This window comes from Podarcis erhardii, assembly GCF_964252035.2.
Source record: "Podarcis erhardii genome assembly, chromosome: 6".
NCBI classification, from domain to species: Eukaryota; Metazoa; Chordata; class Lepidosauria; order Squamata; family Lacertidae; genus Podarcis; species Podarcis erhardii.
In genome coordinates this window covers 20,365,270-20,380,609 of record NC_138510.1, presented here as the reverse complement: position 1 = coordinate 20,380,609, position 15,340 = coordinate 20,365,270, and the positions used below count along the sequence as shown (strand labels likewise).

Here is a 15,340-nt window from a genome sequence, read left to right as displayed (position 1 = left end):
AAAATTTATTTCTGCTATATAGTTTTAAAGGCAAAAGAGCCACCTTAGCCAGTATTTTATCCACCCCACCGCAGAAATGATCCAGTAGGAAAAGGCTAGGCTGGTCCTAGCAAACATAGTTCTGTCCTGAGTAATCCAGATTGTTTCACAACAGGTGGAGGAAGAGGGTGCAGCTGCTTGTATTCAGTAATTTACTAGTTAACCAAGCCAGTTTTAGCCACTTGTTCATATACATCAATAACTTCCTGCATTAATGCCATTTTGAACCACAACTCACGAGCAGGAGCTTAAACTCCTTCTACACCCGTTATTATAATGGAACAGCAACAGCAACAAACCAGCAGCCCATCGTGCCTAACCAAGTTCAAATATATCAGGGTGTATGGCATTGAACACAGCATGACAGAAGCCTGCTCCAAGGAACTTACAATCTAAAATGGAATACAGGGGAAATTAAGAGAAGGGTAAACAGAAAATATGCCATTGCTTCACTTACACACACTTAGGTCTAGATGTTGCACACTAAGTTATAGTAGGTTATGGACCTACTATGTCCTATATGCAGTGGCGTAGCGTGGGTTGTCAGCACCCGGGGCAAGGCAAGTAATTTGCGCCCCCTAACCCGTGGATTTGTGCCCCCTAACCTGTGGATTTGCGCCCCCTAACCCTAACCCCCAGATGTTGCACCCGGTGCGGCCAGCCCCCCCTCACACTACGCCACTGCCTATATGGCCCTATAGTTCCCACCATTCCTAACCACTGGCCAGTCCCACCATCTGGAGGGCACCAAAAGTAGGAGAGGTGCCATCACAAAGGTGTTCTGGAAATACCTGGAAACAAAGGCCAGAAAGGCAGAAACCCTCCAGAGCAGGAAAGCCTCCAATAAGTTGGAGGAGGAACATTCATGGATAGGGATGTATTGAAAGAGCAAAGAGAAAAGGAGGCAAGTCCCAGGAACGGAGCGTTGAAGATAATGACAAGGAGTTTGTGCCTGGAACCAGGAGGTGATGGGAAAGCAATGTCAGAATTTGAGAGATCCACCATATTATCAGAGATGAAATGTAGATGGTTGGTTGGGCTGCAGGCAGAATGCCGGATAAAATTCTGGGTTCCAATGTGAGACCATGGAAAAACAAAGAGAGCAAGGCCGCAGCAGCAGTCTATGTCACGGACCAGAGTTTTTGCCAAAGGGACAGAAAGTGTTGTTTCTTCTTTCAGAATATTTGAAAAATACATTACTGAAAATCAAGAACAAAAGTACAGAGTCCAATATTAAAGCCAAGTCTGTGTGCTTGTTCAAAATGTGTGAAGAATGGAAAGGCATGGATGGAATAATGAGCTTGCTTATGGGCATGCCAAGTCTGAGATGATGGCAAAGCAGCCAAACAGAGGCATCAGGGAGGGCATCTGAAGATGAAGGACTGGCTGAGGATGGGATTCTTCTCATTTGAGGTGTGGGGCATGAAGAGTACCAAGTGTCATCTGTGCATAGGCAATACTGAAAGCCAGGGGATTTGGTGAACTCACCCAGGGACCATGTGTAGAATGTGAAAAGCAGATTCCCATGGGACCACCATGCAGAAAGAGAAAGGTGTGGAAGACCTTCCACCTAGGGAAAAACTGAACTGTCCCATTCAGCTAGGCTGGCGCTTCTACAGGGAGATCAGGCAACTGTTAAGCATCTCTAAAATCCATCCAGCAACAAAAACATTTACCTTTATCAGACTCAAGAAACTAGAGAATACAAGCAGCAGATCACCATGCTTTGAAGAAGAGAAGCTGCCAAGTATTTATCTAGGCCTCTCTTATTTTGTCATAATGTTGCCACATTGCCAGTGATAAGCAGAAACCACAAAGCGTTTAAGAAGGCATTCATTCATTAGCTTACAAAAAAACTTTTTTTTTCTAACTCCCAGATTTTTGTTGCTAATCACATTGGGGAGGCTATGACCTCCCTTTTGCTGATGCAGGTATATAATTGGATAGAGCTAATATTGCTCTAATAAAGTCAATGCCGCTGTTAAAGATTAAGTACTGGCCAGACTCAAAAGGCTATACCTTTTCAAGGAATATGATTCCTACAAAACATTTGAGTATCACCAGCTAAAGAAAAAGGATGTGATAGAAACAGGCACTTCCTCTGCAAGTTACCAGAGCCTAATTATACCCGTATCACAGGATAATCTGATTAGTTAAACTCCTGAGCATTAAACAGCATCTAGCCTGTTCCCTTGACTCCTTTATCATTTCTGAGGACTGAACAAGAGCTTCTACATCAATAACCACAGTTCTGATTTGTATCTCAGGCTTTGGCCAATTTCAAGGTCCCCTATAATTTTCACAACAGATATCAAATATAGAAGCAATTTTAGATTGCTAGTTTAGAGATGGAAATATCCCTTCTACTACCAATGATTAAGTGGTAAATAGTTTTGTGAAAACACGTTATAGTTCAGTACTTTATTTTTGCTGTGTGCCAAAAGGACTTGAGCAAAGGAGGCTTTAGCAGTTTTGATAGGTAAAATCTCCTCCTGAACAAATGCTGGTGTGTGTTTTCAGGACAATGCTACATTCCAGGTTCAACATTAGTTTATCTCTACATCCATTTTCAAGGGGCCTGGAACAGATGAAAGCTGCATCGCAATGCAGTCTCTCTTGAACACTGAGATGTCACAATAAAATGTAGCATGTGCATTAGCTTAATTCCATGAAGACTGAAATGCAGCTCAGCCTCTGTAAGAGATTGGTCCGGGTTTAATGAAACTATTGTATCGGAGGTTTCTGTAACATTGTGATTTACTGCTAACAATTTTACAAAGCTTTGGAGATAGTAGCTCATGTTACTGTGTTTGACATGGGCAAATGTTAAGGTTAGTTTTGATGGTCTGAAAGTCACCGTATCATGAATTTAAGGCAGCACTTTGTTAAGTAACCCACAGAAGAATCATGTATTTCCCAAAAGAGATTCTGGAATTATAAGAACAAAGAACACCTGGCTCGCAATCCTGGAGAAAATTACCCAGGCCACTTCTCTGAACAATAAGGGGCAGTGAGAGTGTGCACATGTTCCTTCTAACAGAAACAGGTTGACCGTCTTCAGTGATTATAATGTTCAAAGTTCAAATACTATCTCATGGAACGGAATGCGGGGGTGGGGGGTGGAGAAGATTGAAAAAAGCTGACTTTTTAAAAAATAGCTATCTGGCAAGTTGTTTCAACTAAACTGCACATTTAAGGCTTGTCTGTGGTTTGTGCTACATAGAACCTGCAGGTTAAACATTGTTTCGATAAATAATGTGACATCAATAGTCTCTTGGTTCTTGAATATGTATTCTTTTTACTGAAAAAATCATTCATAAATTAACATACAAAAATGTACAAACACATGGGTAAATAAATGTAATGACACAAAGGATTGCTTTGCTGAAAATTGTGTGTGTTTTAAAACACTATAGATTTCAGTGCAAAAATGTACCCCTGGCACCTCATAGAAAACATAAGAGCAAGCTCAAACAATAGGATGGAAGGAAGCTAATTGTTGTTCAATGCTACCTTTTCCGAGCAGGTGTTTGGAAATGCATGGTGGTTGCTCAGCTGGTAAACTCTTTTCAAGAAGAGGAGCTGTTTTTTGTTTTTTACAAAATGTAGTGGCTTTAAAACAAATGTTTTAGAAAAAAAAGACCCACATGGCTCATACAAAAAACAAAAAACAAAAAAACACGCATTTTTATCATAGTGTTCTGCCCCCAGCAGTGTTAGCCAACTGTGCTGATGGAGATGGGGAGCACTGGCCTTGTTGAAATTTCAGCTGCCAAAGTATGTACAGTTTTTAAAATGATTTTCTTTTACACTATAACATCACATGCGCTTGACATTTATGTTTTCAACAATTACATTTACTATATAGTATTTGACTTAGCTGATAAGAATAACAGTGCACATTTCAAAGATATTCCACATTTTAAAAGAGGAAAATAAAACAACTTGATTGGAAAGAACAAAATAAACCAAAAGCCATTGATTAAGGAGTAAAACTGACCCTTTCATGCTAATCTTTAATGCCTTTCCGAGCAGAGGTAATTCCTTTTCTTGTTCAAGAATAGGGGTTCTAGAGGGATGGCAATCTACTCAAAAGCTTGAGGATTTGAAATGCCACACAGACCAATATCTATTCGGGTATATGTAGATGTGATGGTGAATTCAGACAAATTGAAAATACATTCCACAACTGAAGCACCATTAAATAAAGATGTTGTTTTCTAGATTTAAAAAAAAAGACAAGCAAGGATATGTGTCTTATCCACATCTGAAAAAAGTCAAAATTTAGAAGTCTTTATTGCTATATGTGCCATAAAAAAATAAAAAGACACGCAAATCCTTACCTCTGCAGCAGCCATGAAGGGTTCCCCTTATGAAATATTTTAAAGCACACTTACCAGCATTCTCAAGAGCAGACTTGCTGCCTTTCATATGGGCTGATAAGACAGACACAAACACAAGTGCGAGCACACACACACACACACACACACACACACACACACTTTCATAACTCTTTTGAGACGTACGAAAATAGGCTTGGTCAGTCACACCCACAACAAATGTATATGGGGGATCATACATCCACCGAACCAAAGAAACTAAGTGTAAACTATCCAAGTTAAACAAATTGAAGGCAACAATGCAATAAAAGAAATTAAAGTACTTCTCAGGTTAAGTACTCACAATCTGCGTCTATAAATATATATTAGAGCAATCCAAGAAGACATTTACCAGGGTTATAAGCCCTAGTAAAAAAAAAAAAAGTTTGTACATACAGTATGAACAGGTGGATTAGTTTTTGAAAAATGAAACAAAAAGGCACAAATCTAAGATGCCCATTTAAACAAAAACCAGATCTGTGAAATTGAATGGAGGATATGAACCAAGCACCTGTGTCACAGAGACTCACAATCTGCCCCCCTGAACTAATCTCAATGCCCTTCATTCTTTTAATTATGATTTGGAGTCTGGATATATTTATCCCAGTATTTGTACTTGTGCAACACCTTCTCAGTTAACTGTAATAACCAAGAGTTCTAACCTACAATTTTAACCTAGATTAGTTCAGTGTACAGTTTCATTTACACAATAAATATATCAAAATACTATAACTTCCCCACGCCCAAAGTTCAATTACGGGAATCACTGTAGACTTTGCAAACTTAGTCTGAACCAAAAATGTGTGGATATGAGGGGTGAGTGACGACCTACAACTTTTTGGAGAACCTGTCCCTTGCAAAGGCGAAGCTGATTTAGAAGCATTTCTTCCTGTGTTTAGCTTCCATTATGAGATATATGGCAGAATGTGATCAATCAGCATAAAATTTGGAAAGGCTATCCAACCACAAAATGCACGAGACTGGTCTTTGTTCATTAATGAATAGAATCCCTATTTCCAAATTCAGATTCCACCCCCCAAATAAGCACTGCTATGGCTTCCATTTGTTAAGCTTCATAACCTACTAGCAGAGTCCCAAACCTGCAAACAGACAGCTAAGGAGCTCTGAAGAAAATTACTCACATGAATGTCATCTGATGTTCTGAAGTGTTTGCACAGGTGGGGGCTTACATAAATTATCTTATGTTGTAAACCTTCAGCTTCAGTTCGGGATCATAAAATAGTTATAAAAAACGCAATTTCTACAAGCTTATTTACACCTGCACTTCTTTAAGAAGTGATTCTGTTGTGTGTGTATGTATATATATTTATATACAGTATATAGTCTTCAAGCAGTTCAGTTAAAAAAAACCAATAGAAACACAAATGTAGAAGAATGATATCATTGTTAAGTAGCAGTTCATCTCCCATTAGGGTCATTGCCTCCAGATAAGCTTCTGGCACCCAAAGTCAAAAAGCCAATGGCGTCCTTTTTAGCCAAACTGGTTTGATGAACAGGAAAGCACATTCAGTCACAGTTTGGTATTGAAGATTAAGGAGATGGAATGCTGGAACAAAAGCAGCAGGTCACATCACTGTTCTTTAAAAAGAGAAATCAAAAAGCAAGTGAAGTCCAAGCTCGCTGCACAGTCTTGAGTGAGTTTATAATCTGACGATCTGTGTGCGTGGAGTATTATTCTTCAAAATTACTGTGATCCTTCATTAGACACAAGATTTTTCTTGTCCAAGAGATACCTACAAAATAATATGTTTTCTTCTTTTCATCTTCTCAGTATTCACTCACCAGAGCCAGCTCTGGCGTCAGGTTGACAGTTATGTTTTTATACAAGGCGTCATATGTAACATTTGGAAAGTAGTTCAAGTTATTGAGGCCATCTAATTCTTGCCTCTCTTTGGACTTCCTCAGCAGTGCATACCTATTGGAATAAAAAGTTGGGAGACATTAAGGTAAATGTTCAAAATTGAAGATGAGAAATTAGTGTATTTCTACTAACAGGATGCTTAGTACGATAGACTTCTGTCCCTAAACATATTACAACCATTCAGAAAGTAATGATCATAAGTAGGAGACTGGGATTTCAAAAAGCACACTGAGAAATATTTTTAATTTGCAATTAGATTTGCATCAGACATACTGTGGCAGGAAATGCAACATAATTTATTTTCAAGCCCCACCTCCTAAAAAAAATTATTATGCACAACTGCAAAACTGCTTTCCAATTTTCTATATTGTGTACAGGGCTGCCAAAAATACCAGGCCCAGAGCCCTATGTTCTTAGCTTTCATTTAGAAAAAGTAAGTCAATCTGATATACCTAAAGAAAGTTATAAAACAGTGCAGAGATACATCTCTAAGGCTTTGACCTCAGCAGGCAGCACTATTGCTAAAGACAGTAAAAATACTTCATCGCTGTTGTTAAGCAATCAGATGAAAGAATGTTGACCACCCCCACCTAGGACTTGTGACTGAACGATTTGGCTGTGCTCCTCCAAACACCTCTTTGAACCACGTTGCAGATTTGTTAATTGGGGCAAATCCTCATGAGAGTTTAATATAGCCTGGGGCTATTTTCAAGGCCAGGGCTTAGCTCTGAAGTCATGTGCAGAGCGGCCACTCTCCAATGGGCTTCCCATAGGCATCATGGTGAGAAACAGGAACTTGAACTAGATGGGCTTCTGGACTGATCGAGCTGGACTTCAGTGATGCTCTGTCCCACATATTTTGAATTAGAGAGGAAAGGCTGCTAAGTTGAGGGACATTACCTGCAGGCAGGTTTAATTCATGGCTACTCTGTTTTTAAATGTGAGACACAATCTCTGCCTGCCAACTGCAGCAGCAGAATGAAATCTGGGAAGTTAAGTGAAATAATGCATCAAATGGCTCATCAAGGCAAAGGAGAGATTGGAAAACAGCCCAGAACATGCACTGCAGACTCATTCTATGCTTGAGTGTGCAGTTAATTTAGAGAGCATGCTGCAATACACATACAATATGTGTGTGTGCTTTATGAAGGGCTGCCCTTTTATCTGGTCTGGAACCTGCAAGAAGTGCAGAATGCAATGGACACGCCTACACACAGGAGCAGGTTACCAACAAGATGCCACTCATTTGCTGAAAGAACTGTACTAGTTGCCTATTTGCTACCAGGCCAAGATTCTTGTGTTAATTCACATAGCCATTAAAAAAAACAAAACAAAAAAAAACCTTAGGCCCCAAGTACAGGCAACTGCCCATTTACTCAGGAGTTGCATTCAGAGGAACCACACGTTTCTGCAGGATGTAAGCCCCCCTGCCCTGCCAAAAATGTTGGGTGTGTCAGTGGTCGTACATGTGTCAATTGCACACCAATGGGGAGTTGCCTGTACCTTAAGGACTTCCCGATCCCTTACACTCCATCTCTATCACAGAGATCTTCTGTTAGGACACATTTGGTTGTCCCCCATCATCTTTATGTTCAGCCAGCCTTCACCAGGGACTGAGCCTTTAGTGTGGCAGGCTCTGCCCTTTGGAACTCCTTGCCAACGGTCTGGCAGATGTCATTCCTATTTTGGAACTTGAAGTTTTTACCTTGAATTGACATGCTATTTGTGTTTTTATTGTAATTTTTGTTAGGAAACTGGCATTTATTATTCAAATAAATAAATTATACACACACAAATTGTATAACACTTAAAAATTTCCTGTTTACTTCTTTATCACAATTTCTGTTATTTAATAGCAATTGGCATTATCCTGCAAGAATAGCCACTACTGACAAAGTTGCCAAGTCATCCTCAACATCTTTTTCTTAAAGCAAATGTACAAAATATCTAGCTGCCTGTTTGTGGAAAGGGGTGGGGAAAGCCTCATTCAAGTGGAGAATACTGAACTCATCAAGTTATTTATATTTAAGTGCTTGGATCGCTTTTAGATTTCTAAATGTCATGGTTCAGAATAAAGTAGCAGAAGCATGTTTTAGAATAAAATAGGAGAAACATATTTCCCAAGTGAAAGCATTAGTAAATCCTCATTTGTGGCAAGCCTTGCTAAGGCAGAGAAAACCATATGAGCCTCTGTCAAGTATTGCAATGGCTGCTGGGTTTGTACCCATGAAGCTGCCTTGTACAGAATCAGACCATTGGTCCATCTAGCTTAATACTGTCTATACCAACTGGCAGCAGCTCTCCAGGGTTTCAGACAATGGGTGTCTCCCAGACTTACATGGAGATGCTGGGGATTGAAAATTATACGTCTACATGCAAATCAGATGCTCCATTGAGCTATTAGCCTTCAATATAAATTAGTCAATATAAATTAGTGTGTCAGCTTCTTCTGCCCAAGTCCCATGCAATGAATATGTATAGCAAAATAATGGCATAGCTATATTTCAGTGAGGCGTGGGGGAAAAATCGCGTGGACTGTCCATGATCAGAAGTTGCATTTTATACATGCACAGCTGAAATTAATTTTATTGTAGCTGGCATACTGACGTTTCTGGTGATGTTACAGGGCTGGTTGAGCTCTGCACAAGAATCCAGAATCTTCACTCTTGGTAATCCAATTGAAATATTGGGCAGGTTTGGGCAAGGGCTGAGCAATGTATTTTTATTCTATTTACATTAATTGGGCAACCAATGTGATTTCTGGACTTGAGACACAAGGTAATTGTATATGAATGTCTGGGTTGGTAGGTTTGATCCAGCAGAATGGAAGTTCCTAGTGCCACTACATATATTTCTGTGATAGACATAACATGTCAGCTATGACTCCACCCTTAGTTTTTAAGGTGGCAGAGTTTTAGTGTTTGAGATCAGACAGGTTAGCAACAGACACATGCCTGAAGTGCTAGGAAATCTGTACTCTCATGAGTATTTCTCTGATAAAATTTGACTTGCCTTCCTAAGAACTGCACTTCTCCTCTGTGATGATGAGGAATAGACTTGTATTTCCCTGTATCTCCTTCTGGCCGAGTCACCAAGTAGCCTGCATAGTGCACTCTGGAGGGGAAAGAGGAAAGAGAAAAACTTTTTAGCATTTTTGACTTCAACATTTGCCAGGACTGCAAAATCTGAGCAATAACCCCCCAAATATGGTTTGTATGCTAGTGCTCCTGACAATCTTATGTAACCAAAATGATCATATTTATACCATGTGTAGGTCAAACGCTTAACTGAACATCATACTTTAGTTAGGAAATACAATGGGCAATTGGGGGGCGGGGGAGAGAAGCAAGCATTTGACTGCGAGACAGAGCAATCCACCACCCCATCCAGAACTGCTAAGTAAAGAAAACCCATCCCACAGGACATAAAAATGTTACAGATCCTGGAAGATCTTCCTTAAAAGTCATGCAGAGGGGGGGTGGGGGTGGGAGTTGTCTAAATGTTACTCTGAAAGGCTGGAAGTCACAGGCACATGGCCAAATTACACAGAAGGGAAATGGGCAATGCCTATGGGCAGCTTATACTGCCAAGATAGGTGTGTGTAGCAGAAGAAGTGTCACCAATCCTCAACATTCCAAAGCTAAGCCAGCCCTAACCCCCATGCCACAATATTTTATATCATAATTCTCGTTATTTATCTGGCACACTGGGAATTGGATAGCCTATGGGGGAGTCATAACACAATTAGAACTTGCATGTAATGCACCCCCTCCCACCTATTTTGCATGCAATTTACCTGTTCCAAAGGTCATCATCTTCTCCACCCCAGCCCCAGAAGGCATTTGGAAAGCCATTGATTTTTTTAAACTGTTCCACTGTTAATCCACTCACTCCTCCAAAGAACTCATTGTAAGGGAGGCTGTATAAAAAGAAGTTTCAGTCAAGGTTACTATGAACAGAACTTAATACAGGTAAGAACAAATTTGGCTTCCTTTTCTTTGCCTGTCATAAATAGCACTTTTCTGGGATGCAAACTGACACAGAAGTGTCTGCCTCTGCTTACTTTAACCATTTTAACTTGAAAAGTAAAGCACATGATTGTAGTTACTTACAGATACATATATTTATCCAGCTTTGCTGCAAAGTGTCTTGGCATCTGCCCACATCCATAATAGTTACGGTCATTTTCAGGTATATGGTCCACATCATGAAAAATTAAACAATCCCAGTCCAAGTCCTTCATTGCTTCCCGAAAGCCAACATTGAAGAGCATGGCGCGGTTAAAGGGTTGGTTACCAGCCTGAGAGAGAATCCCAACAAATTAATTACATGTGTTCATTCATTTGTTTACAACACTAGAGATGGAGAATTCTGGTTCACATTTAAGTGCTGACCTAATTCATATCACTTAGTATAATGCATGGATCAGAATGCAGATTCTCAAAATTTTGCAACAGTTTTCAGCTCAAAAAAATTGAAACATGTAAAAAAAAGGTGGGTGTTTTGGGATAAAATTAGAAATGTGTATATTGAGATAAATATATTTAAATATATTGCAAAAGAATACATATTTATGTATTTAATACAATTTTAAATACATATTTTTCTTTTCTTTTTTAAATCACAGATAATGCAAAAACTGAACAGACTTCCACGATGTACATGTACATCGACACTGACTGGGAAAAAACCTGATGTGTCCATCCCTACCAGGAACTTTAGGGATGCAAATCCTATGTTGTACCACTCAGCTATATCTCATCAATTGCCAATGTGAGGACTACAGCTAATTGGCAGAGTTCATGCTTTACAAGGTTTCAGGTTCAATCCCAATCATCTCCAGTCAATAGAAATTCAGGGACTAGGTGTTGGTAAATACTTCTGACTGAGATCCTGGAAATCTGCTGCACACTAGGACAATGTTGAGCTAAATAAACCAACCATGTGGCTCAGGCTGACAGAAAATTTTGTTAGAAAAACACAATGAGTAGCTAGGGATAAGTAACTGTCTCTCTTTTTCATAGAATAACTGCTTAGAACTAATTTCAGGAAAGACCTGAAGAAAAATACAATCTAAATCAAGGCAGAAACATATTTAGAAGGTATACAAAAGATGTAAGGGCTTTTGGAATTAACTTGCAACACTGCTTGAACAGGTTAGGTTTCTTCTAGATCCCATTTGCCCAATACTACACAGACTGGCCAGTTTGGATTTGTGGCCTGGTCATTTTCCGCAGCCTGAGGGCTAGAAGCTCTACAGGTAAGCATAAATACACTACAGATATATATACTGACTTTCTAACAGTTAATTACCTCCCAGATTGGATGAACAACTAGAGTAACTGCAATTTACTTCAGCTTGACAATAAATTTATCCCCAATAAATTCTGCTTGCTAAATAAACATAGGGCAATTTATCACACTTGTCTTTTTCAGTCGCATAGGCTAAGAACTACTAGTGCCAAGCCCTGAGGAGTTCACATGCACCTTTAAGGGCAGCATGGCAAATAAAAAATAGTTAAGATATGGTATCTCAGTTACTTGCAGAGAGTTTAGTTATAGGAGCATTTCACTGCTGCACAGCAATTTAATATGAAAAGTTCATTTCAAAACCAAGGCCAAAATCAGCAATATCAGCTAAAAAGAACTTATGGGATTATTATATCAGCTTTCAGAGAAAAGTGTGACACCAGAAAATAATTTAAGTTTAATGGTACATGTTTGGAGAGGTTTCATAAAAACCTGCTGGACTGATTACAGGGTAAAGTGAAGTAATATTTGGGTCCCAACTGCTGATCACAGAAAGAGGACATTCACTACCACACAGGGAAAGCTAACATGGCATGCATTTTGGCATCACTAACTGCAGGCACATTCTGGGCACATTTTAGGGATTTAATACAGTATGCAAGAGCCCTATGGAAAGCACAGTTTACTGTCTTTCTCTCAACGCGTATTTCGGAAATAAAACCATTACTAGGTCATCTTATTTCAATGTATGTTCTTCTGAAGAGAAATTAGATTGGGGGGCAACAATACACACAAACTAACTTACTTGCTCAATAACATAAAATGCAAACTGTAAACGTTGGTGTTGCAGCATTGGAATAAGGTGTCTAAAGAGGACTGGCAGATGCTCATAACGGTTGCGGAATGGGATAAGGATTGCCACCTAGAGACAAAAAAAAAAGACCATTAGTTCTTTCTAGATCTTGGAAGCAACCTAAACTTCATCAGTTCACAGGCTACCAGCACAAAACACCAAGGACATGTAAATCAAATGGATACAATCTTCAATAATAAAATCTGCAAGAATGGGCAACTGGCTAAACTATCCTCATCCCTTGAGAATTTGAACCAGGATTTCATATACAGATAGGTAGCCGTGTTGGTCTGCCATAGTCAAAACAAAAAAATTCCTTCCAGTAGCACCTTAAAGACCAACTAAGTCAGTTCTTGGTATGAGCTTTCGTGTGCATGCACACTTCTTCAGATACACTGAAACAGAAGTTTCCAGACCTTTCTATATAGTGAGAAGGTGGGGAGGGGTATTACTCAGAAGGGTGGTAGGAATGGGTGATTGGCAGATAGCTGTGATGAGCCTGTTGACGACTCTTAACGACTGCAATAGGTCTTACAGGAGGAAGCAAGGGGTGAAAAGGTGAAAAATGGCTTTGTCATGTATAATGAGATAAGAATCCTAGGTCTTTGTTCAGGCCAGGTTTTTCCATTGTTTTAAGTTTGGTGATAAGTTGTAATTCAGCAGCTTCTCTTTCCAGTCTATTTCTGAAATTCCTTTGTAGTAAAACAGCTACTTTGAGATCTTGTATAGAATGTCCTGGGAGATTGAAGTGTTCTCCTACTGGTTTTCATAATCCTTCTAGCGTTTTAAAGCCTGCTGTAATTCAAACTTTTGTTGTGTACAGCGGTACCTCTGGATACGAACGGGATCTGTTCCGGAGCCCCGTTTGCATCCAGAAGCAAATGTAACTAGCGTTGGCATGTCTGCATGCACACGCGTCACTTTTCGGCGCTTCTGCGCATGCACGTGACGTCATTTTGAGCGTCTGCGCATGTGCACGCGGCGAAACCCAGATCCATTACTTCCGGGTTGCTGTGGAGCGCAACTCAAATGCGCTCAACCCGAAGCGCATTCAACCCGAGGTATGACTGTACTCAAGAGTTACAAACAGGGATTTCAGAATATTAAAGACATGACCAGACAGCTCCATGTCAGGGAGCAGGATGGTCTGAACCTATTTAATTCTTTTACACAACAACAGAAAGCTTCAGCTGTCACAGGTACACACTTAACAACATAGACCAGGCTAGACTGTGCAGTTCATACAGCCTGAGGAAGAGAAAGTTTGTATTCATACAGCCTGAGGAAGAGAAAGTTTGTATGGGTGTGCACCCACCAGAATATCTATAGCTGTGGAAAGCAGTCCTTTCTAAACTGATTTCTTCTTCAGGACTAAATTAGATGTGTTAAAAAGGAGGCTCTTTTCCCCATCCCCAGTTACTATAATGGGGAATGTAAAATGGCTACAACTTGTTTTCTTTTCACAGAAGTAGATTAAATGTGCAAGCTCAACAGTCCCTCCAGAGTGTATTAAGCCTCCCAAAACTGGGGGCAGATACATCTGAGGGATTTTGTGCAGGCACTTTGGAAGTCTGTTTCTTTAAAAAACAAAGGGGAAAGTATTTTTCATTTTCTGCAGGAATTGGATGTAAGTTTGCTATGCAAGCCTATTATTTTCCTTATAGTATAATAATACTATTGTTTGGGAAAGATAAGCTTCAGCTTTCCCTGTCTTTAGATTACCTTCCAACGAGGCAAACAGTCTTTAGGCTTCCAGTGGCCTCCTAGTTTGATAGCAGGGTCTTGAGAGAAGAATTGGTGGATCTCTTCCATACTGATTTCACTCATATTTACATCAATAGGGCCCTCTGCGTACATAGTTAAAAAGCAGGTTATAAGAAAAAACAAGTACAGCTCCGATTGAGAATATGCATTTACAATTCTTGAATTTCTTTACCCCATTATATTGCTGCACAATTCAATTCTTACATTTTCATAACTCCCAGTATGTCAAAAGCAATTGATTTCTATATATATATGGGGTTATAATTGATTTTGAGGTGTGCTTAATATGTTTTGTAGAACGCTGACTTCTCATAGTAAAGGAATGATGCAGCTGAAGTTCAACACTTTGAATCAGGGGTCAGCAAACCTTTTCAGCAAGGATCCGGTCCACTGTCCCTCAGACCTTGTGGAGGGCCGGACTAATTTTTTTGTGGGGGGGGGGGGGATGAACAAATTCCTATGCCCCACAAATAACCCAGAGAAGCATTTTAAATAAAGCACACATTCTACTCATGTAAAAACACCAGGTAGGCCCCACAAATAACCCAGAGATGCATTTTAAATAAAACACACTGATTCCCGGACCGTCCGCGGGCCAGATTTAGAAGGCAATTGGGCCGGATCCACACCCCCCCGGGCCTTAGTTTGCCTACCCATGCTTTGAATTTGGTCTTCATTGAATTCAACTGTAAAGTGTTAAGCAGATAGACTGTCTCATCAGGTTTAGGGTAACAACATGGGAGGCACTTATCATGGTTACAATCCTTATGCCTCTCATGGCTTGTTGGTATGTTTTAAACAGATTTTATATATGTATATGTATATAGTTTAAATTCTATCTCTGTTTAATTGTATTTTAATGATATATTTTTCTGTGTTTTTAGCTGTACTTGTTTTTATCTGTAAGCCATCTTGAATCTCATTAGGAAAAAAGGTGGGGTAATAATAATAACAACAACAACAACAACAACAACAACAACAGCTTGCATTTAAAGTTTTTTAAGAGACTCACACAGCAAATGTTCAATGTGCTATCTAGCCTGGTCCTTCAACATAATTATCTGAGTTCATGTTTGAATCTGAGACCAGCAATACATGGAACATGCTATCTCATCTTTGGACTGAATTAGTGTTACAATCTTCTCAATCGCTCAACCAGTGAAGCACTCATTA

General features: G+C 39.6%; 1 protein-coding gene across 2 annotated transcripts in view; it reads right to left on the bottom strand.

The window, feature by feature from the left end:
- Positions 1-3,317: 3,317 nt before the first annotated feature.
- The window catches only part of B4GALT5 (beta-1,4-galactosyltransferase 5), a 52,456-nt gene continuing 40,433 nt past the window's right edge, over positions 3,318-15,340 (bottom strand). For both annotated transcript variants that reach the window (XM_081867990.1, XM_081867989.1), the window contains exons 4-9: positions 14,126-14,250; positions 12,356-12,472; positions 10,413-10,600; positions 10,097-10,219; positions 9,313-9,414; positions 3,318-6,354 (exon numbers count right to left, since the gene is read on the bottom strand). In XM_081867990.1, coding sequence (XP_081724116.1) covers positions 6,207-6,354; positions 9,313-9,414; positions 10,097-10,219; positions 10,413-10,600; positions 12,356-12,472; positions 14,126-14,250 — 803 coding nt within the window. In that variant the 3' untranslated portion in view covers positions 3,318-6,206. The remainder of the gene's footprint in view (positions 6,355-9,312; positions 9,415-10,096; positions 10,220-10,412; positions 10,601-12,355; positions 12,473-14,125; positions 14,251-15,340) is intronic.